The following is a 23,389-nucleotide window of genomic DNA, read 5'->3' as shown; positions in this document are numbered from 1 at the left end:
ATGTTAATTGCACTGAGGGTGCTGGGTGAGTTGGTAAAGGGCATAATATGTATGTTATGCTCATGCCAAACTGACAGCTCAGGGCCGGGCAAAAGCAGTGGTTTCCAATTTTTTTTTTTTTAATCATATATCCCTATCGGTAAAGGTTTTTCCCCCAAGCAGAAACCACTAAAGTGTATGTATGTATGTATGTATGTATGTATGTATATATATGTGTATAAATTATAAAACACACATATCCCCAATATTAAAAATTGATGAGCTAAAGATATTCTAACATTTTCTTTCTGTACCCCAAAAGCTTGTCTCTCACACGCCCAGGTGTGCCCAACTTTGTAGACCACTGTTCTAGAAATGGCACTTGAGCAGAAGAGAATCCTGGGCTGGTCCAGAATTATCTGATTGATAAGGTGAGAGTCACTCTTCACAAGGCTAGAGATTCCCTTGTGTTTGGGGATGTTTTGCAGGTACTACAAGGACATCAGCTCATTTAATCTGGATGTAGACATTTAAAAAGTAAATTATTAATTACAACATAGACAAAAAGAGTGCTGCTTTTATATTTTAAAATTCTTTAAGGGGTGGGCAAGAGTTCTTCATAAAGAAGCACAGAAGAACATTCATACTTGGGAAAGAAAGAAACTAGTAACTCAGTCTCCTGGCACGTCCACGCTGAGTGAACTAGCAATGTCTGAGCATCCTTTTTTGAGTGCAATTTTTTGAGGAGAGATGAAGAGCAGCCTGGAGAATTCCTGAGCCTTAAAGGGTTACAACACCTGCTGCCTCTCCCCAGTGTTCTAGCTGCACAAAGTCCTGAACTTCAGCCTGGCAGAGGGAATTCACCATCACAGCCAAGTGTGTCACTGGGACATGTACTGACTACAGCAACTGAACTCTTCTATTAGAAAATATACATTATTTTTACAGATTTCTGCTTTTAAAATGCATATCTGTGGGCTCCACAATACTCCCACATGTTTTTAAGGCCTGGTTTTGATTACAAGCTTCCTGTCTACTTTCATGTACTGAGGGGAAAAGCTCCAACTGTCTAAAAGTTAAAACAGGAGTATACTGTTGATGTAAAATCCAAAAAGAAATTCATTTATAACTAGAACTGTTAAACTTTCGGTATATTTAATCTTAATAGTACTCTTCAAAATAATATATGCAGAAAAAATGGTTTAAAATATAAAGTATTTTTTTAAATATTTTTTATTTCAAATTTAGTATCTATAAAGATGTACTGAGGAAAAAAGCTCCTTTTAAAAAGTCACATTTTAATTGGTACTGTTCTTACTGAGATGCCTTATGACCTAGGAATGACAGTTTTCTTTCTCAGTATCTGCTAAATACTTGTCTTCTCTCCAAGACCCAGTTCTGTTTCCTGTTAGTGGATCTGGCACCAGATTATCAAGGAAATGCCACACTCACTTCTGATGGCTACCTCTCCAAGACAACCCAGCAGCAGTTTTATCTTTTTCGTAATATGCTTTCCACCTACTTGGGTTAATCCTTTATAGCCTCAGAGTAGCTTAGGAGACAATTCCATTTGCCTTAACATTCCAAACATACGTCATCCTGTATACCTTAGAAAGTGATCCAGTGTTCTTTGTCAAAATTCTGATTTCTAGTAACAGAAAACTTCCCTAATTTGCAAGTTTTACAACTTAATTTCAAATGAAAGTTCAGTAATAGCAGAATAAAATATTTTTAAAATAAAGGTGATGATGTTTACATTGCTAATTTGTACTTTTCCCTATATCCAACTGTCTGAAAAAGTTCCTCATTATAGTTCTGCTATCCTAACATGTTCTCTAACCACAGCCATTTGTGTTGAAGATGTGGTTTCACTTCTTAGTCTTCTTGCAAAATAGATTTTAGGAAGGATGAAGATGAACTTCACTTTGCATCATACATTTAGTCCACAGATGTTTGTAAATAATATCTTCTTGACTGGATTATATTTTAAATGGGTAAACAAGTCTGCTAATTGAAAGGATCATATAAAATTTATTCTTTTATAATGTGAAAAGACTTTTTTTGCAATGTAAGCAACTGTTTCATTTACATAAGGTGAAATGATAAGTACTTACTCATTTCTGCCAGTTTCTGTTGAAATTTGGACTCCCCTGGGATATGTTTACTGCAGAGTAAAAAAATGCAAAACATTTCATATGTGTATGTATAAATGGAAAACTCGAATTCCCAATAACTATAATGCTTTCAATGACTTTTTATGCTCTTATTTTAATGGGTAGCTTTTAATTAAAAGGTTTATAAATAAAACATCTACAATATAAATGTCACAAATATGATCTTACATATTTTTTCATCGGTTCTTATAAAATACAGTAGTGTTTTTCGAGAGTAAGCATTTAAAAATCTATTGTTAATCAAAACTATTTTATCAATAGAAAAATGATCAGATTTTTAACGTCTGATATCTTCAATGAATTTCAGTACATTTATAAGGTGCTTTTAACTTTGGGATGCAGTCATACCTAATACTGTGTGCAATCCTCATAACTTCCAAATAAAATTGGCATGAAAGGAACTAGTGGAAATCAGGGATGAGCTATCACTTCTGGGTTTTCGAGCTGACCAGCTCAGCTATGAAAAACATTCTACAGCTGCTCCTACCTTCCATCTGCTTCATCTGATCCTTCAATGTCAAAGCGCAGTTTTTTCAGCGGTTTAGGAGGGTTGCTTCCTTCAGCACTTCTTTTGAGCGCACGGTCGCTGTTACACACCATTTGATTTATTTTCTGGAACTTCTCAGAAGTCTATGAATTACAGAATTCTTTATTTTAAACCATTAAACACCAGCATTTTGTAGCTAGCAACCCCTAACTGTAGTTTGAGGTAGGTCAAAAATCAGGAAAAGATAATATTTGCATTTTAATTTTCTCCTTTATTGGACCAAATAAGAGATATGAAAAATCTTGAAATCAGAGTAACTGCATCTAACTCCTCCTCAATTAAATAAACACACATACATAATTGTAAACGAATGTTTTTAAAAGTTTTGAAATTCACTAATTATGATTTAAAATTAAACCTGATTTGAAAATAAATCTGATCTATATCTTCTAAATTCTTTGCCACATGCCTGAATGTGGTGCTTGAATAACAGCATTTGTAAATTCAAATTACAAAAATCTTCAGTCTCTTCTATAATTATAGTGCACGCTATTGTATTTCATAGAAAGAAAATACTCACCCCAAATGATTCACCAATTGATACTAAGATTCTGTCAAGTTAATATAAAATACAAATTAGTAATGAAAATCATACACAACTGTGCAGAGATGAACATACACACGTCATTCTGAACTACTGAGAATTCCAAATCGCAGGTCTCCTCTACCACTCAAACCACTGACAAACTATGTTCATCAGAGGCTTATTCTGGTAGTGGCAGTCTGGTCGCACACTGAGCTGCTCTCCTTAATTTTTCAAGCAAGAACTGCATGTATGCAAGAACATATTCTTCTACCGTTCACATTTATAGAGGGTAAATAAAAACTTTAAGTTTACTCATACTTAATTCCTCATAAATCTATGGGTAAGTTAACAATTACAATTTCTTTCACATTTTCTCATTAAAAATTCAAGTTACATTTGACAAAAACTTGTAAGTGATCATCAGCGTTCTAATTAGGATCTATACTGATATACAGTAAAGGCTACTTAACACATATCCTAGAATCAGAAATCTCTATTTGTCTGTTTGTCCTTGATGGAACCATATAATTTATGCTCCAGTAATAAAGCTGAAGAACAGCATTAGCCTGACATAAACGTTTGATCATACAGAACCAGCAGATATGTAGATTTTATTGTCCTCCAATCCTTGATAAGTGGCCATCATTCTACATATGTATTTGATTTACCAACATATGCTGGATAAGTAGTGTTAAGATGCTCTCTTAATGCCTGATCAGTGATTTCCCAGGATTTTCAGAATGTGCTTTTTCTCCTAAAGGACTCCAACCCGGAAGTGATTTAACTAAGATCAGCAGATAGCCATCATCATCAGCATAATATGGGTTAATTATCATCATTAAAAAATTACCTCAGTATACATTTTCATGTGGCAGTATAGAAACTAAATAGACATGGTGTGGCATCTTAATAGCTTACAGTGTAAGTTGTAGATATCAGCACATGGGACACTCAACTGTAAGAACACCAAATAAACAGATGGTACGGGGCACATGAGAGTATTTCTATCATTTGCCAGTTATTTTCTAGTTTTTCTTTTCCTGTAGAGTTTGAAATTTTTATGAGTGTCTGTTTCTTATATAATTAAGCTCACCACACAAATGTTTTCCATAGGGTTAATATATCCCCTTCTTGTTTTTCTTGTCCATTAAGTACAACTCCATGGGCTAACAATTTCTGAGATGAGACTACATTAACTTTACTAGCTAATCTGCCTCCACTCTATACAAATAAAGTCAGTTTCAAATAGCCCATGATGACATATAATAAGTCAATTGAAGCACTTCAAAGTCAGAGAGCACTTGCTGTTAGATGTGGAAGATAATATAATGATCTGTAGTTGCACAGAACTTTTAATCTGAGAATTTAAAACAGCTTCACACTCGTCATTCACCTGAGCCACGGCACCCTACCGAAGTGGACACAGAGACCTGCCCAAGGTAACACAAGGAGGGCCTCAGGCAGAATTAGGGATGGGAATTCTACAGGCTTAATTTACAATCATCTACATTTAGTCTGTCACCTACATTTTTATAAGATGATGAATAGGTCCACAGAAAGAAGTTACAGGACATTCAATAAACTCCAGAATAAAAATTCTTTGTTCAGCAGGTTGGCTACTTAAAAAAACATGAGACTGATTTGGAACTTACTACCACGCTGGTGCGCAGACTGTTCACAAAGTAACAGACCCCGGCAGCCAGGAAAGTTGACTAAATTTGCAAACCCAGCTAAGTAAACAGGTTATCTTTCTTAACATAAATTAGGAAATTAGGGACTCAAGAGTCTAGCTTATTTTACATGAAGAGAGCTTTATATTGTTATGCTTGGCTCAAAAGAAGCCCCTTATTCTTAACCACTTCCCTAAAAAGAAAACACAAACCTTGATCTTGGAGTCATTTTTGTTGGCGTTGGCAGACCTTCTGAAATTTTATATGGATTCTTTAGGGGTGATATATAGATGTTCCCCCCAGGGATCCTTAAAGGTGAACTAGAAAACTTGTAAGGGCTTCGAGGAATGTGAGGAATTGGTGACAAGGTAGGTGGCTAGACCAAAAACAAAAAAGTGGATTATTTACTTAACGTTTTAGTGAGATCCACTGCTTTATAATTAGATTTTCCAAACAAAAGACACTTTGAACATACCCTGGTGGAAGCATACTGCAAAATGTTTGTTTTCAGTCTCTGCATGAAGACTGAATTATAGAACACGATAATGGAATCATACTCCTCTTCTCTGATCAAAACACGCTTGAATGTCTGAGGAAGAGTAAAAACACTTGTTAAATGAATTTAGGAATTTCTCTCTTTAGATTTTCTATTTTAATAGCTCATAATACTTTTTAACAGTAAAAACATTTTACAGAAAAAAAATCTGGAAAAAAGCTTTCTTAGGCTTGGACTGCAGCTGCTCTACTAGCAGTGAAATGTCATAGACACACATACATACAAGTTTTTTACATATGTGTAAAAGTTTATTACAAATAAAGTATTATACTTTATAATAGAAATTTGAATATTAAAGTATGTTAACTTTCCAATTCCATTTTAGTTACAAATAATGAACCATTAATATAAAAGTAAAAAGTTGATATGTGAATCTATATAATATGATCAAAATATATAATTAGTGACTGAAGTTATCCATATTATAGACATGAATATATCATGAAAAATCTTACCACGGAAAATTACCTACCTCCTGAACAGCATGAGGAAGATCTTTGTATGCTGTTACAATGATTTTGAACTTAAGGTCTATATTCTTCACCTTGCATATGCCATACATGGAACACATCATAATCTAGTAAATAAATGTGATGTAAAAATAGTCAGGGGGAGGGCATAGGTCAGTAGTAGAGCACAGGCTTAGCATGCATGAGGTCCTGGGTTCAATCCCCAGTACTGCCATTAAATAAACACACACACACCTAATTCTATCCTCCACCACTGCAAAAATAGTCCAGAAACTGAAAAAGTTTCTCCAGTGATTTCTGGAATGAGAGAGTTCATGGTATTATATTAGTAAAGTTACTGAAATATTCTCAAGCTCTAAAGCTCTAATTTGTAAGAAATACAGCAAAAATATAAAAGGTAGGCAACAGGTGAATATACATATTAAGTCTACTGAACTGATGCAGCTTCTCATTTGAATCTAATCCTTTAAGAAATCAGCACACGGCAAACAAGGAAGTAGGAGAAGATGAAGTGCACTGTTTTCTTACCTGGTCCAAATGCCTGTCTCTCATGAGTTCGTACTCGTTTTGCAGTGTGTACTGGAAAAGGGTCCAGATGATGTGTTCTAGTTCTGGATGGTCAGACAGAAGGCGTGCACACAGGGTATTTAGTCGAAGATACGCTAGTCGGTACACTGGAGAAGTAAGGGGAATTAATCGTATTTACTATTAATTTTGTATCACAAGTGAATTTTTTTCAAAACATTAAATTGCTGTAACCAAAATGCTGTTAAATAGTATTTTAACATTAACTTCATCTCTACCACTATTTTCCTTATGAATAAATGATTCCTTGTCTTAGCATTGTGCTATATACACAGAAGGCAAAATAATACTTGTGAATTATTACAGCATAATATTGAGGCAGAGGTGGAAGGTAGGGAAAGAAAGATCCTAATAAGGTTGTGATATTATAGAAACCAAATAGGGTTTGTTTCAGTTCCACTGGTAATCACTCATCACAGATGTTGAAAATCCTCACTATCAGCGTTCATGAGGGGTAATTATTTTTTTAAATAATGGAACTTCTGAAGTATGTTAATTTTTCCAATCCTGAAAACAAAAAATAGTATCTCAAGGAACTATATTCGATATCTTGTAGTAACCTATAATGAAAAAGATAAAATGAAAACGAATATATGTATGTATAAGTATGACTGAGACATTCTGCTGAACACCAGAAGTTGACACATTGTAACAGACTAAAAATGCTAGATTTGTAGATTACCTAAGTGGTAATATGATTGTGATACTAAATTATTTAGAAAGTCTATTTAAAAATACTACTGGAACATAGGTTTGGGAAAAAGTAATCCACAAAATTGAATTTTCTTCCATCTACTTTAAATATAATGACCTTTGGTTTAAATGTACCTTCCAAAGACCTGCATAAGGTAATTAGAATTCTTTTTAGTTAATAATTTATCCCAGTGGTCCTTAACTTTAGCTTACATCAGATTTGCACTGAGGGCTTGATAAAACAATAATTTTTTTTTTTTTTGGCCTCTTCATAGAGTTTCTGATTGAGTAGTTCTAGGGTGGGGCTCAAACAAAAATTCTCCTTTCTACAGCTTATCGGGTGAGGTGCATTCTGCTGGCTGGGGACCGCACTTTGGAACTACTGCTCTAACTTACGGGCTATCTCATAAAACTCAGTATATTTCTGACTTGAATAAAACGAGAAAAAAGATTTATCACAGAGGAATCTGGCCTTTCATTTTCCTTCAAAGAGCTCCCAGTGGGTGTGCACTAGCATGTGTATATACACGCACAGACACCCAAACGGCCTCCCCACCCCACCACCTACACACATAATCAGAGAATGCTGCACAACCTGGTTACCAGGAAGCGCACCTGCACGAGGCCACAGCACGTTGTATAACCTCAACCCACACACCTGAGAGCACAGGTAATGTTAGGAGCAAATATTTCCAGACATAAATTTGGAAGTCTCACAGCAGCAGCAGCAGCAATACCACCACCTAACGCTCTGAGCGCTTACGATGTGCTAGGCGCGGCTGGAAGCTTTGTGTGCGTTAACTCATTTAATCACCTCACAGCCCCTATAAGGTAGATGATGATTATTTCCACTTTACGGATGAGGAAACTGAGGCACAGAGATATTAAGTGACTTGCCCAAAGTCACACCTAGTAAGCAGAGGAGCCATGATTTGAATCCAGTCAGCTTCGTTCCAGAGTCTATGCTCTTGAAAGTAATCACCTACTAACCTTTTTTGTAAAAGAGTGAGAGGGAGGTAGATCTCAATGGCTTCTGAGTCTGGAAGGTTGAGGTTGCTTGAGCCTCTGAATTTGCCGTAGAATTTACACGTGTAGTTGACCCTTTTTTCTTTGGGGATCTTACAGGAGAAAGATACCTAGATATATTCAAAGGAAAAGTCTTCAATTTAAGTTTGTTAAGAATCTCTCTCTCTCTCTCTCTCTCACACACACACACATGCATCCAAATACACCTTGTCTATTTAATCTGTTACTCTACACCAAATTCCTATTTAAATACAAGTTGGAAAAAGAGAGCTTAATAGGAAAACTAAGCTTATCATTATCATTTCTAAGTCTATTTTAATAAATTGCTTTTCTTAGGGGATTATTGCTTTATTGGAAAAATAGCCTTGTATGTATATATGTTCAATTTTAATAATTATAGTCGGATTGAGATCATAAAATAACCCCAGCTTAAAAGTCATTGATATCAAAAAATCAATTTCTCTAATTCTCTTCTTAAAAATGTTTCATTGATAACTATGGTTCATATATATAAGACTTAAGTTACACACATATACACCCTCCTAAATTATATAGTTCAGAATTATATGAATTAATATTTCAGATAACATTATCAAGGCAGATTTACACCTATATACTAAATAGGTCAGGCATAAATCAAGGCAGAGATACTAGTAAACATCTCTCAATTTCTGATGTTCTATTGCTCTGTGTTGTCCTTTATTTTAGAGAATAATACAGTTCTACTTTCTAATCTTGTTTTTGTAGCTGAGAAATAATTCTGAGCAGGAAGTAGGACATGACCCTTACTACGGATGTTTTTACCACTTTCAATATATTAACTTGTACACGCCAGGAAAAGGGAATCACCATCATGATGATTTGTAAGTACCGGAGGCTAGTCTACTATCACCCTTGGATTTCTCTTCAATTCAGAAACTGACAATACTGTCGACTGACTTAACTTGGATAGAAGTTAGTTTCCTTTGAATTCTAGGTGCAAAAATTCAGTTACCTACTAGACTCCACTACATGAATCTCAGACTTAAAAAGGCCAAAGTGGAGGAGCTCTTGATTTTTTCCCCGTTTTCCTGTCTCAAGAAATGGCTCCACATTACATCCAACTTCTTAAGTCAAAAACTGAGGAGGTATTTTCAATCTTTCCCTTTTCTCAATCTTCAAACCCAATGCAAAAGTTAGTTCTATTAAATCTTCCTCTAAAATACACCCCAGATCTTTCCATTTCTTTCTATTTCTACTGACGTTTGTTGGACTAAGTCACTCACTTGTACTACTGAAACTGTCTCCAAACTGGTCTTCCCACTTTCTCCCTTGCCCTGTTCTTTTCCATCCTGCAACCCCATCTGTACTTCAAGTAACAGCCAGAAAGTGGCCCTTTAAAAATATAAATTATAGTAAGCTGCACCCCTGCTTAAAACCTTAATGCCTTCCCAGTGCCCTTCTAAAATCCAAACTCCTTCCTATGGCCTATGGGACCCGACAAGGTCTAGCCCCAGTTTGCCTCTCCAGCCTCATCTTGTACCACTCTCCTCTTGCTCGCTTTACCCTAGCCACACAGGGCTTTCTTTCTGTTCCTCAGATCAGCTAGATTCCATCACCCGAGGGCCACTGCGCTCACCGTCTGCTCTGCCTGGAGTGCACATCATGCGGCCCTCTGCCCGGCCAGCACCACTTGTTCTTGGTCAAACATCACTTCGTCAGGGAAAACTTCCTATCACTCGCTCAGCTTCTCTTGTTCACATCATTCTGTTTATTTCCATTACAGAACTTACTTCACTCTAAACTCACCTTATAATTAGTTCACTTGTTTGCTGTCTATTTCCTTCCTCCAGAATGTAAGCTCTCTGAGAGAAGGACCTAGTTCATCTTACTTGTCTTTGTATGCCCAGGGCCTAGGACACTTCCTGGCACTGCTCAGTGGATTAAAGAAAAAGATAAAGCTTGACTTATTTATATTAATGTATTACCTAGGAAACAAATTTATACTTGAAGGCAGAGCTCCATATGTTAGAAATACTCTGGGTACAAATTAGCATGGAAATGACATCTCAGGAAAGGAGTCCCTGCACTAATCACAGAACACTGGAATGTCAATTCCTACACAGAACTAAGCAGAAACATAACGTGAGGCACACGTCTATGGCAGGCAGTGCAGCTAGCGTGTTTAAGAGCACGCTTTGGGTTCAGATTGCTTGGGCTTGATTTCTGCTGGCTTTTGGCAAGTTACCTTATTTCTCTAATTCCTTGTTTATAGATAACTGAGGCTGACAGCAGCATCTATTACCTTACAGGGCTGTTACACAGAATAAGTGGAAACATAATAAGAATCTGAAGTACCCAAGCAGCTGTCCAGCACACAGGGAGCCTCAGTAAAGGCTACCTACTGCTTCCTTCTTCGATCGCATCATCGCTCAGCCGTTTTCGTCTCTCATCCCCCGCTGCTCCCTATGCCCACCTTATGCTTCACTCCAGACGCACTGAGCTGCATTCCCTGAAAAATGTTTGCTGCTCTCCTGGCTGTTATAGTTTGGGGTTCATGCTATTTCTGTCTCCTCCCTCCTCTCTAGTTTCCATGCTGAAATCCTACTGCACCTTTGAGGCGCATCTAAATTGCCGTTTCTGCCATGAAAACTGCCCTCATGACACCAAACCTGAGTGATTTCAGCAGCACTTTGTACCGCTTTACATGACCTTTACTTGGGTCATGTCTCTTACATTCCTGACCCTTGAAAGCAGGAACAATGTCTTATTCAGAATTCTATTCCCTACAGTTTCTATACAACAACTTGCATTACACTACGCTCAAAATCTATTTGCAGGTTGAATGGATAAACATAACAGATATTCCACTTACATGTCTGCTGCAGTGTGATTATTCTGTAGAGGAAGGTTGAGAGTACAAGGAGACTCAAGGTGATCAGCTGGTCCCTCTCGGTCCTTTGCTTGTTTAATAAGATCAAATAAAGGTGAATCCTATGTGCAACAAGATGACATAAAACAATATTGGTAAGTATGATTTCCCCATGTACGTATCAAAATCATACTGTTTGACATGATGAATATTATGAATTTTGAAGTCAGAATGAGACTCTTATCTCCACTTTGAAAATAACAAGTGCCAACTTTTGTATTATACACAAAATAAAGGACTAGGAAAATGTACAACTTTAAATGCTTACATTAGAAAAGACATTAAAAGTTAGGGAAAGAGACACAGAAAAGACCAAAGAAAGTAGAAGTATGGGAATAATAATGACATGAGCAGGACTTAATGGAACTGGAAACAAAACACATGGTTTCATCAGCAGAGCTAATAACTGGTTCTTTGAAATAACTAATAAAATTAAACAAACGTCCAGTCAGACTGCGAAAAAGTGAAGAGACAGATAAACAGTATTAAGAACAAAGAACGGGACCATCACTACAAAGATCAGAAAGATAATAGGGAATTTTTATGAATAAATTTATGTCAATAAATTGGAAAACAGACCAAGTGGAAAATTCCACAAAAAAATAAATTAACAAAGCTCAATAAAAAATAAATAAACCTAAACAGTTCTACAAACTATTAAAGGATTTGAATCAGTAATTAAAAATCTCCCCAAAACAAAACACCAAGCACCTCTGGTTTTAACCAGTGAATTCTACCAAACATCCAAAGAACAGCTAATTTTACTTTTACTCAAATTCTTCTGGGAATGGAAATTGTAAAAACATTCTGCATCTCATTTTATGAGCCTAGTACAACACTGATACTAAAAATTGTCAAGGATATTACAAAAAGGTAAATTACAGTCCATTCTCACTCATGAACAGAGATATAAAAATCCTAAACAAGAAATATCTGCAACCCAAATCAGCAGTGTTAAAAAGGGAAGATATCATTTACACCAAGTTGAGTTTATCCAGGTTGCAAGACTAGTTCAACATTAGAAAATCTACAGTGCAATTTACCTCACTAATAAATCTATGGTGGAAAGTCTTATCAAAATTAATGCAGAAAAAGTTCTCATTTAAAAATGCATTTGTAATTTTAAAAAAAGAAAGAAAAGAAAACTCTTAGTAAACCAGGAAAAGAAGGGTACTTATTACTTTGATAAATGGCAACTGCAAACAAACAAAAAACTCACAGCGAGCGTTATATGTAATGGTAAAGCATTAAAAGCTTTCTCCTTAAAAAACTGGAGGTAAGAGAAAGACATCCTGTTATCATGCTTTCTATTAAGCATTGCACTTGACATTCCAGCCAGGTCAATGAGACAAAAAAAAAAAAAAAGATCAAAAGATCAGGAAGGAAGAAACAACACAAATACCATTATTCACGAAAGATTTGACTGCTGATAAAGAAAACTCAAAAGAGAAATTACTATAATGAGATTAGCAAGGTTTCTGTTCTGTTATGAAATGAATATGAAAAATAATTGTGTTTCTACACCCCAGGCAAAAAGTTTAAAAGCACCATTTAAAAAATATCATTTACAAAAAAGTAAAACCAGCAGTAAGAATCATTAAAAACACTGATTCAAAAACTTTAACTTTCTGGAGATGACAGCTTGCAAGTCCATAAGAATGGGGGCCATACATACTCTAATCTTTTAGTGCCTGAACTAAGAAGAGCAAAAAAACAGACAGAATACCAAGATGTCAGGTTTATATAAGAAGGAAAAGAGGTGCATCAGTAAATAAAAATACAAAACACTGTAGAATATAAATAGATTTTGTGAAATTATGTAGATAGTCTATTCAATAAAAAGTGTTTGAAAATTAGCTGGCAATTTAAAAAAGATTATTACACTTTCACAATATATAGAAAATCACTTACATTAAAAAACAAAATGAAAAGTATTAGAAGTTACATATGTGAGAACCTTTATAACTTCTTTTTTTAATTTTTTTTTAACTTTATGGAAGTATAATTGACAAAAATTTTATTTATTTAAAGGTGTACAATGTAATGGTTTCATATATACATTGTGAAATGATCACCAGTCAAGTTGATTAGCATTTATTATCTCATACAGTTACCCTTTTTTTTTTCTTTTTATTCCTCCACCCCCTTCTTTATAGCTTCTTGATAAGGAAGGACTTTATAGGTTTGACCAAAATCCAGAAGTCATAAAGAAAAAGATGAACCAATCTGACTACATAGAACCTGAAAAGTTCTGTATGATAAAACCACAAAAAACTAAGTTAAACAAAAATCTTAAAAAACAAACAAACAATACTGGTTTATTCTACAGCCATTATAATGTATTAATTTCTACTATCAGGTCATTCTTTCCTATATTCATTAGGGGACACTGTGAAGTGCAATCTAAGTAATGGCTTTCATCTGAGTAAAGCAACGCTGACAATACCAGCTACTGTGTGTATGTCGTACTCAACATCACATTTTCTAACCACTGACGAACTGAGTATTTTCACATATGGAATAAATCCACGTATATTCAGTAGGAGTGGCCTAATCCCATTCTTTTCTCAAAGACATTTCAGGAGACCTCGAGACTCACAGACATACAAGTAACCTGAGCCTTTCACAGGACTTCGGTTTGCTACTAATAAGGCATTTTACTTTCTATTCACATATGGTTTAACCCATACACAGTTTACCTGGTTGTGCTTCAGATTAGCACAACAGGATTAAACCAAAGTGAATTCCTCTTCCAAAGATGAAGGTGGCATCACCTGCACCAACAGTCTTCATGTTTCACTTACGTATCATGTTTATTACCCCACTGCCCCACCTAATTGGTCACACAGGTATGTGGACAGAGGCTTATGACAATGAGAAGCAGCAGTGCATGAGGACAGACCCTGGAGCCACACCACATGGCTCAAATCCTGACCACTCACTGGCTGCGTGACCTTGGACAAAGCTTCTTAGCCTTGTTATGATTCGCTTTTCTCAACTGTAGAGTGGAGACAGTAATGACAATACTGCCTCGTTATCCATGCATCCATCCACCCATTATCTGTTGTATGTCTGCTCTGTGACAGGCCCCATGCGAGGAAGCATCAACATAAAGGCAAGAGATCCTCCAGCTGTCAGACACTGACTGAGGAAGTCAATTCTACCTTACTCAACATGTTCGTTTGAAATAAACTTTAATCACCCTCTACCACTAAAAAATTCCTGCTCCCCCATCCCAGTTTTCCCTGTATCATTATCAACCTTACATCCAGTTGCCCAAAGAGAAAAAGGAGTCATCTTTAATTAGTCATTCTCTGACGCTCCAGTATCCGATCCACGCAAGTCATGTTGGCTCAAACTTCAAAATACATCCCAAGTCTAACTTCTTCTCATCATCTTCAACATGATAATCTTTGTGTGTACTACCATCAAAGCACCCTACCAATTGGTTTTCATGCTTCTGTTCTTGCTGCCTCCGAGCTCTCCTCAATAGAGCTAATAAGCTACTCTCCACACCCTCCCCCATGCCCTACCACCTTCTCAAAACCCACCAACAGCTTCCCATCACCCTAGAAGAAATTCAAACTCCTGTCTCATAGTTTCTGTACTTGCTGCTTCCTCTGCCTGGAATGCTCTTTGTCAGAGCTTCCGATGACTCAACACACTCCATTAATCCTGTTTCTTCTCAAATGGTACCTCCGCAGCAAAGCCTTTTCTGAGCATCTTGTCTAAGACAGTCATAATTTCCACTTATTTGCTACTCCCAACTCTGTTCTATTTCCTTCACAGCACTGATCACTACTTGAATTTATATTACGTGTTTACTTGTTTGTTAACTGTGTCCCCAGCTAGAGTGCGGGGTGAAGGATGGAACGTGCTTTATCCATCTTGCTCACAACAGTATCCCCAATGTCTAAAACTGCCTGGCACACACAATAGGGGTCCAATAAACATTTGTTGAATAAATGAATGAAGAGAGTAGGTTTCAGGGTTCAAAGTTCTCTGAGGTTAATTCTGCCTTAAAGTGAGGATAAGATTAAAAATAGAAGTTTCTTAGTTAAACATACCCTAGGATCCTTTAAAAATATTTTCTACTCCTTTCCTCCATGTTTTTCCCCTCAAACATTACTCAAACATCGTACATGTACCTTAGCTGTAAAGAAACTATAAACATGTAAACTGTTTCAGAATGTCTATTATTTAGAAAATTTATTTTTTCAAAGTGAAGTACAATAGAGTACAGTGGAGTATTTAGGGAACCTGGACTAAAACTGAAAATTATTTACTGAATACTCTATATGTACCAGGCACTGGGTCCAGTGGTAAGCAAACCGGTATAGTTTCTACCCACATGGTACTTACAGCTGATGGGAAGAGGCAGGTAATAATCAAACAAGGAAATCAGTAGATAATGACTAATTCAGGAAAATACTATGAAACAGCAGAGTTCTCATAAAGAATAAAGAGGAGACCCATGTAGGCAGGCAGTTCAAGGAAGACACCTGAGAAGGTGACACAGATGCCACAGATGCTGAGGCTTGAAGTGGGAGGAGGCGGCTGAGCTGAGAGGAGCAGGGGCAGAGGTCTCCTACAGGATGAAAGAGCGCGCGCTCAGAGACTGCTGTTCTCTCAGGAGACGAAGAGAGGCCGCTGGTACTGAAGTAAAGCGGTGCTGCAGAGGTGGAGAGGCTGCTAGAGGAAAAGGGAGCCGGCGGCCTGATTACAAAGAGTCTTAAAGACCAGGATAAAAGGTTTGAATAATCTAAGAGGAATAGGACATTGATCACAATAGAAACTGTATTTTAGGACAGAGATTTTTCTTGTCAAAAATCAGTAACACAGAGACAGCTAGTTCAAGTGTGTCTTGCTCCCTATTTTTATATTCCTACTACAGAAATGGGGTTCTAAAGACATCTGCTGAAAAACTCAGTGATTTATTGTGTTGCTTTCAGGAATGTATTCCAGGTGACAGAGCTCACCATAATCCACACTGCCTTAGCTCTGTTACAAGTAGCACAATTTTCTATCAATTTCCAATTCCTGGCTCCAATATGTGTAAAAGAATAAGCTAGGCAGGCCTAGTGATAGCAAAACTAACTTTGGAGTTGTGCATACATAACTCAAAAATTAACTCTATTAATCTGTGAAACTAAAAAAAACAAAAACAAAAAACCTGTTTATTTAAGTCTCCAACTTCACAGTAAGTAGAAGTGAAAATATGAAATTACCAATATGCTCTGGATTTTATTTATTTCAGCAGTTGTATGTCATCAACAAAAATGTCTCTGAACCTACCTTCTAAGACAAAAATGTCTCACGCAGTATAAAACAGGGCCAGGACTAAGGTAAAGCAAAAGAGGTGTGCCTGGGAGGCAAAATTTGAGGAGGCATTCACTTGTACTTGCATGGCCCTGCTACGAAATTTACCCTTTGGGGCACTGAACACTAAATTGATAATAAAAGTTGGTTAATTTAACATACACTTTTAAGCAGGTGACTAACAGGGTCCAGATGGGACCTTTAGAGAGTTCTTAAAATAAAATCCCAGTGCCCAGCATATAGTCAATACTCAATAAAGACTGCTAGAATGTTATGTGACATAGCCATATCATGGGTTTAATTAAACACAGGAAAGCACAAAGAAGTGGATGGTATGATTTGCTTTCTAACTGACACTAAATATCAGCTGGCCTCCAAGGATAACTCCAATAATTTCTGCTACTGAGTAGTTACACCCTTGTACAGACCCCTCCTATACTGTACCAGGGTTAGTCTGTGTGCTCAGTGGCATATAGCAGAAGAGGGTAGCTTATTAAAAACTTGCAGTTTCCATCTTAGGCACTCTTTCTAGGATCTCTCGCTCTAGGGGAAGGCGGCTGCCAAGGAGTGAGCAGCCCTAAGGAGAAGTCTATGTGGCAAATGAATGAAGCCTCTGGCCAGCAACCAGTAAAGAAATCAGGGTTGTCAACAACCACGTGAGTTCAACTTGGAAGCAGATTCTCCAGCTCCAGAAAAGACTTAAACTGACTGCAGCCTTGGCTGACAACTTGAGGAACTCTCCTGAGAAAAATGGAGTCAAAACCACACAGCTAAATCACTCCCAGTTTCCTGACCTTCAGAAATTGTGAGATAAGAAATATTAGTTGTTTTACTAAATTGCTAAGTTTGGGGGTAATTTCTTGCACAGCAATACATTACTAATACAGCAACTGATCTTTTAAAAAAAAATCTAAAGAAAACATTTAATGGAATATTTAATTTTTGAAAATTTATCTATTTATATCTATAGCATTGTTTCTACCCAGGACTCAGAAGTTTTCTCTTGGTCTCAGGCAAGCTGTCTTATGTCATTACTTATCTACTTAAATTAACTCTCAGCATAATCACTCTCTGGACACTTCACTCAGTTCTGCCACTTAATTACGTGAAGGAATCCAGACTCTCTGTCAGCAAGATTAGTATAAATCCCACTTAATAAGCAATATGGATAGAAAAAGTAGAAGTCATACGTCTACTCTACATGATCTTTCATGTTAACACACATTTCTAAAGCAAATGTGAACTTCTCCAGAGAGTAAAGGACTATAAAGGCTATCAGGTCAAGGTGTTCCTAAAAGAGATTCTGATTATCCAAGTAAGCAAACGGTCTCCAGTGCCAGCAGACAAGTTAACAATAGGGGAAGTGGAAGACAGGAACTGCTATTGTTTTCTGGGTATTTTAAGAAATATTACTGGAGTTACATTACAGGAAATGTTTTTTGTACTATCATAAGCCAAATTATTATAAGACTGTTTTGCCTTGCAAAAGGAAACTAGAATAGAAAACAGAAAATTTGGGGCAGGCCTTGACCTTTCTGACAGTTCTTTCCCATTTAACTTCATTACTTCTTCAATACTGATATTTCTCAGGATCCTCTTGCCTTATGCTGGTTGAGCCACTATCATGGCTTTATTTATACCCATATTACTCTTAAGTCTATATTTTTAACTAAAACTACTCTTTCAGTTTCCAACTAGATACCTCAGACCTCCACATGACAAACACCTTAAATATTAACATGTTCAACCATTAACATGAACTGATTACCCTCATTACCAATCAGCCATGAGTCCTTCAACATCCTCTTTTAAGGTTAACTATTATCAACCATCTGATCACCCACAGTACAAATCTTAGAATTACCCTCAATTCCATCCAGGCAGCCAATCTTTTAATTTATGCTTTTTAACATATTTATGTCTTTATATTTAAAACTGGTTTCTTATAGATAGCAGAGTTGGGTCTTACTTTTTTATCTACTCTGACAATCTCTGCCTTTTAACTGGGATTTAGGCTATTTATATCTAATGTAGTTACTGACATGGTTAACTTAAATTGTACATCTATTTGTTCCATCTGTTCTTTGTTCTCTTTTGACAAAGGTGCAAAAGTAAATCAATGGAAAAAGAAAGAACCTTGACCTAGATCTCAAACTCTGTATAAAAATAAACTGGTAATGGATCATGGACTTGAATATTATATATTGAAACTATAAAACTTTAAAAAAAGATAGGGGGAAATCTTGGGGACCTAGAGTTCTTATGCTTGACATCAAAAGCATGATCCATAAAAGAAAAAATTGATAAACAAGACTTTATCAAAATTTAAAAATTTGTTATGAGAAAGACCATGTGAAGAGGATTGAAAAAAGAAGCTAGAGACTAGAAGAAATTATCTGCAAACTACATATCCAAAAAGACTTTAACTAGATGCTCATTCAACCATATGTAGGATAATTAACAGAAGTTAAAAAAGTTGACTTAGTTGTGTCTACTTCAAAAAAAGTACAACATGATAACTGAGTCGAGTTTATTCAGTGCCTTACTGAGGACTATAGCCCAGGAGATAGCCTCTCAGCTCTGACAAACTGTCTTGAAGAGGTAAGGGGGGAGGTCAGTATATATGTGATTTTGGCAAAGGGGGTACTTGCAACCAAGCACACATCTTAGTGGAAGGCTCCTGCTAGTCACAAGGAATAGATATCTTAGTTAATGGTTTCAGTGCTTATCTAAGTATGGGAGGATAAAAGAATCCAGGTTCATAAAAAATTTCTCATGAAAATACTTAATTATTTGAAAGCCTCTTCTGCCAGTTTTCCCAGAGGACAGCATGCCTCATTCTGCCCTGAACTCCTCGCAGTGGGTACTAAAGGTTAGTGACTGCAGTGGCTAATGACTTAATTCTTGTAGAACCTGGTAGCAAGGGACATTTTTTAGTTGGCAGTTGTATCAACAAGTTAATACAGGCTGTCAGATGTCACTGCTATCAGGAAACTGAACTCAGCAGAAGAAAATTCAGTCCCTTGAGGTAAAAGAGTGCTAGCCAAAGCATCCAGAGTAAAAGACAAACCTAACAATTGCACAGGGACACAGAAGTCAGGGTGGGATCTAACCTGAAATGGACCTATTGACCTGGGCTCCTTTTATGTAAGACAGGAAGTCTCCTAGAAGTATTTAGCTTGAAGAACACTGTCAAGTAGCCAAAACAAAATTCCCAGTTTATGATGTGTCATGCAAAACAAAAATCAGAAACAGATATGTAGAATTTTATCAAATTGAAACATTATTTAGAAATTTCCAATTGCCATGAAAATCTTGGGGATATGATCCTGGTGAGTGAAGTTATGCAAGATGAGACTGGAAATACAGATTTAGGAGAGCCTTTTATAAGACTGTTTAACACTTAAAGGTTAATTTCCTGAGCTATCTACATGATTTACTCCTTTTAATTCTTTCAAGTCTCTCTTCAAATGTTCCCTTATCAACAAGCCCTTCCTAGAACCTCCTATACACAACACCTCGCTTTTCCTCCTAAATGTATTTTTCTTCAGGGAACTTATCACCATATGACCAACTGTGTAAGTGTTTATGTATTGACTGCCTGTCTCCCCCAAACAAAATAAAAGCTCAAGGATTCTGTTTCATCCACTGCTATATTCCCTTCACCTAGAAGAGCACCTGGCACACGGCACTTAGGAAATGTTTGCTATTGAATAAACAAATAAACATCAGCATACCAGAGATAAAGATAACATAAGTAAGAAAAATAATTTAAATATGTCTGTCCTATTTCCCTATCCATATAACTGGGACAACAATCCAGCAACCATTGTTTTTTTTTGTTTTGTTTTGTTTTGTTTTTTGGTCAGCCTGAAACAATCCACTTTTGTTTAACTAAAAAAAAAAAAACAACAACAACAACAACAAAAGGCTGGGCTTTAAAGGGGGCTCTTTTGTAGAGTCAGTCCTTCCGGTCTTTTGTTTGTAACCTTTCTGAGACAGCTCTGGTAACATCTGGTATTGACAGGAAATCCTCAACTTTTCCAAGAATGTGAAATCAGTTGATTAAAATGATCACACTGCTAATCAATAAAAGAACTGACCATGGAAAGTTTATTCTGAGAATGAATTACTAGTGGCTTAGAATCTTACTGATTAATTCTTCCATATGCCTTTGGATATGAGTGTCTGTTAAAGAGCCAATCTCTTTCTTTGAAATCTGGTTGGGTTAAAAACAAAACCTCTACATAAATGCTTAAAGTCAAATGTGTTTCTGTTCTTAAGTGTATTTGCAATAGTGTTCATAGAACTAGATCTTAAAAATCTGTCATTTGTGAAAAAGAAACAAAGGAAATTTAATCAAATGTATATACTCATTTTTTTTCTAGGAATTTAGAGTGAAGCTAGTTATGTAGCATCCTTGAGAGAATTGAGAAAATAGTCAATCAAATCATTTTCTGTGTTTTTGGTTAAGAAAGACATGACCACACTGATGGAACTATACTAAGACATTATTACCAGGCATGGCTCTAGCCTTCAAGGCTTTTATTCAACTTTAAAGGCTAGCCTTCTCTAGACAGAATCTCCTCTGGAGGCCCTTTAATTGACTTGGTTGACTCTCCTCTCCATGCTGTACAAACATCTATTGTTATACTCTGTATTACCTTTTTTGTTGTTGTTTTTTTTAATCCTAACTGAATTCTATGAATATGTTTTACAGCAAGCAAGACATTTTAACTAAGTTCTGTGGAAGTACGGAAAAAAAATTGAGGAGATTGAGAGGTCTCCATAGAACAATGGGATAAGATTTTAAGAGAGACAGATGAAGGAATGGGGAGGAGGCAGAGATAGGAATAAAGGAGGAAGGAACAACTCAAGTGTTGGCAGTGATAAACATGCTTACTCAAGTTTTAAGTCTTACACTACAACATTCCTGTTCTTCTTAATTTCCTTTATCTCTTTGCTTGAACCTGCTTCAACCATCGTTCCTGTCCACTTTTACTTTGCTATAAATCATCATCCATTACCTTTTAAATCTTTCTTTTTCTACTCCCACCCAACCCTACAAGCTGGCTCAACCCTTTGAACTTGGGTAGATGACTCATGCGCCAGTAAAGAGTAACATAAAGTGTTAGGTATTTGCAGTACTGACAGGAACGGATATCGCTTTCAAGTGCTATCAATTATACAAAAATACAAAAGCACCTATTAAATATACTTGAGTCCCTGGATTCATGTCACTACCTTTGTAAGTAGTTACTCTGCATTTTTTTTCACATCTTAACCTAAGGAATTGTAAAGGTATCTAATTTCACTTTGGCTTAATTAGAAGTCAAATTAAATATCTTAAAAAATCCAGCATTCAATGATCTTATTCCTACAGAAACAGACAGCCCCTCTGCTACTGCTCTTCCTCAGTAGAAATAAGTGTCAATAAAATTCCACTTTATCAGTATCATTCATTCCTCAGCAAACATGAGTACCTACTAAGGGTCCAGCGTTGTGTAAAAGTTGGAAATACAAACATATACTAATATACTGATAATATACTGATAATAACAAAAAATTTAGTTCAACAAATAGTGTTCTATCCATTTTTAAGCACCAGTAACTCAAACATGAAAAAATTGCAAGTGCACAGTTAAGTGACTATCAAGCCAAGTGAATAACAACATCAATATGTGGAATATTATTCCAGTGTAGAATCAGTGTACCTTATGGGACAGCGCCCTATTCAAAATGAAAGGAGAAGTAAACACGGTCGGGGCATATAACCACTTCTATTTCATAATTTAATGATGACTAAAGAAGAGATTACCAATTTGAAAGTAGATTACTGAGAAACTATGACAGAAAATTTTTCTCCAATGAGAATAAGCTTATTAACTACTCTTTTCATTACTGTTCACTCTTAAGTTTCCAACTGTCTTCTAATATGAACACATACATCCTACCTCTTTTCCACACCAATGTGACACAAAGAAATTCAGCCCTTTAAAGTTTTAAGTTTATTGATTATAAGTAATACTCATATTTTTGTGTCACTTGATTATAGATAAATTTCCCAGTCAAAAGAAAAATATATTATAATTCAGGGGGCATTCATCAACAAACAACAAAAGTTGCTAAGCATAAGAGTGCAGCCCAAATTAAAAAGGTTCAAAAATCAGCATAAAACATATGACTGCAAAATATTACTTTTAAATTAGAGCCAAGTAATATGTGAAAGAAAAATAAATTGCTCTTAAAATCCTCAAATTTCCTTAATTGATACCTGAAAGGAACAGTCTCAGCCCAAACTGAATCAAACTAGAAAATAACAGTGAAATACAACTGGATCTGGTCTTTTCTGAAAAACGGTAATTTAAAATAAGAAAAGCATGTAGTGTCCTTTGGCTGTGATATAGTCAATCTTGAGGAAATAAAATCTACATTCAACTACCCCTTTCTCACACGTACTTTCTTCTAACTTCTTTGGGCTTTAAAAAGTGAATATACTTTAAATATATAGAGAGAAACCATTCAAAGGAGCTTTTAAATGCAAACAAAATCTGTCCCATATTCCAATATATAGTTAATGCCATATTAAGAGGGGGAAGGGGAAGACTCAGGGGGAATAAAAATAAAATAATAAGCTTAAAATTTAGCCAAGTAGTATAAAACTTTTATTTTCCAAAACTTATTTCTATCAATTTAGGGAAAAAAATGTTTTTATTTAAAAAGATGCAATATTGTTCTGTAAGGTTAATATCACATCAAACATAAATATTTTTGAATTTATTCTTTGGTGGAAATGGTAATTAAAAAACTGAAAGAGATATAAAGTATTAACTTAATTTTATAGGAAAGAGGAAAGAATGTTAGAAAATTGCTTATCAAAAACTAAAGAGATCCAAGATTGGAGCCACTCACAATAATGACAAATTAAATTAA

At 35.9% G+C, this 23,389-nt stretch overlaps 2 protein-coding genes across 3 annotated transcripts in view; one reads left to right on the top strand and one right to left on the bottom strand.

Annotated features, from left to right (window-relative positions):
- RB1 (RB transcriptional corepressor 1) overlaps positions 1 to 23,389 on the bottom strand; it is a 106,996-nt gene that overhangs the window by 1,936 nt on the left and 81,671 nt on the right. Inside the window, 9 exon segments of the mRNA XM_031466439.2 lie at positions 2,094 to 2,143; positions 2,641 to 2,783; positions 3,221 to 3,251; positions 5,109 to 5,272; positions 5,372 to 5,485; positions 5,925 to 6,029; positions 6,451 to 6,596; positions 8,191 to 8,336; positions 11,081 to 11,199. Coding sequence (XP_031322299.2) covers positions 2,094 to 2,143; positions 2,641 to 2,783; positions 3,221 to 3,251; positions 5,109 to 5,272; positions 5,372 to 5,485; positions 5,925 to 6,029; positions 6,451 to 6,596; positions 8,191 to 8,336; positions 11,081 to 11,199 — 1,018 coding nt within the window.
- RCBTB2 (RCC1 and BTB domain containing protein 2) overlaps positions 1 to 23,389 on the top strand; it is a 125,722-nt gene that overhangs the window by 99,780 nt on the left and 2,553 nt on the right. The window contains exons 18-20 of one of the 2 annotated variants that reach the window (XR_010383621.1): positions 302 to 410; positions 8,974 to 9,089; positions 11,046 to 11,232. The gene's annotated coding sequence lies outside the window, so the exon portion shown is untranslated. The remainder of the gene's footprint in view (positions 1 to 301; positions 411 to 8,973; positions 9,090 to 11,045; positions 11,233 to 23,389) is intronic. The other variant, XR_010383622.1, reaches the window with a different exon arrangement.

The sequence above is a fragment of the Camelus dromedarius genome, chromosome 13, assembly GCF_036321535.1.
Source record: "Camelus dromedarius isolate mCamDro1 chromosome 13, mCamDro1.pat, whole genome shotgun sequence".
Taxonomy (NCBI): Eukaryota; Metazoa; Chordata; class Mammalia; order Artiodactyla; family Camelidae; genus Camelus; species Camelus dromedarius.
The sequence above is the reverse complement of the archived record's forward strand: the minus strand, read 5'-3'. Positions and strand labels throughout refer to the sequence as shown.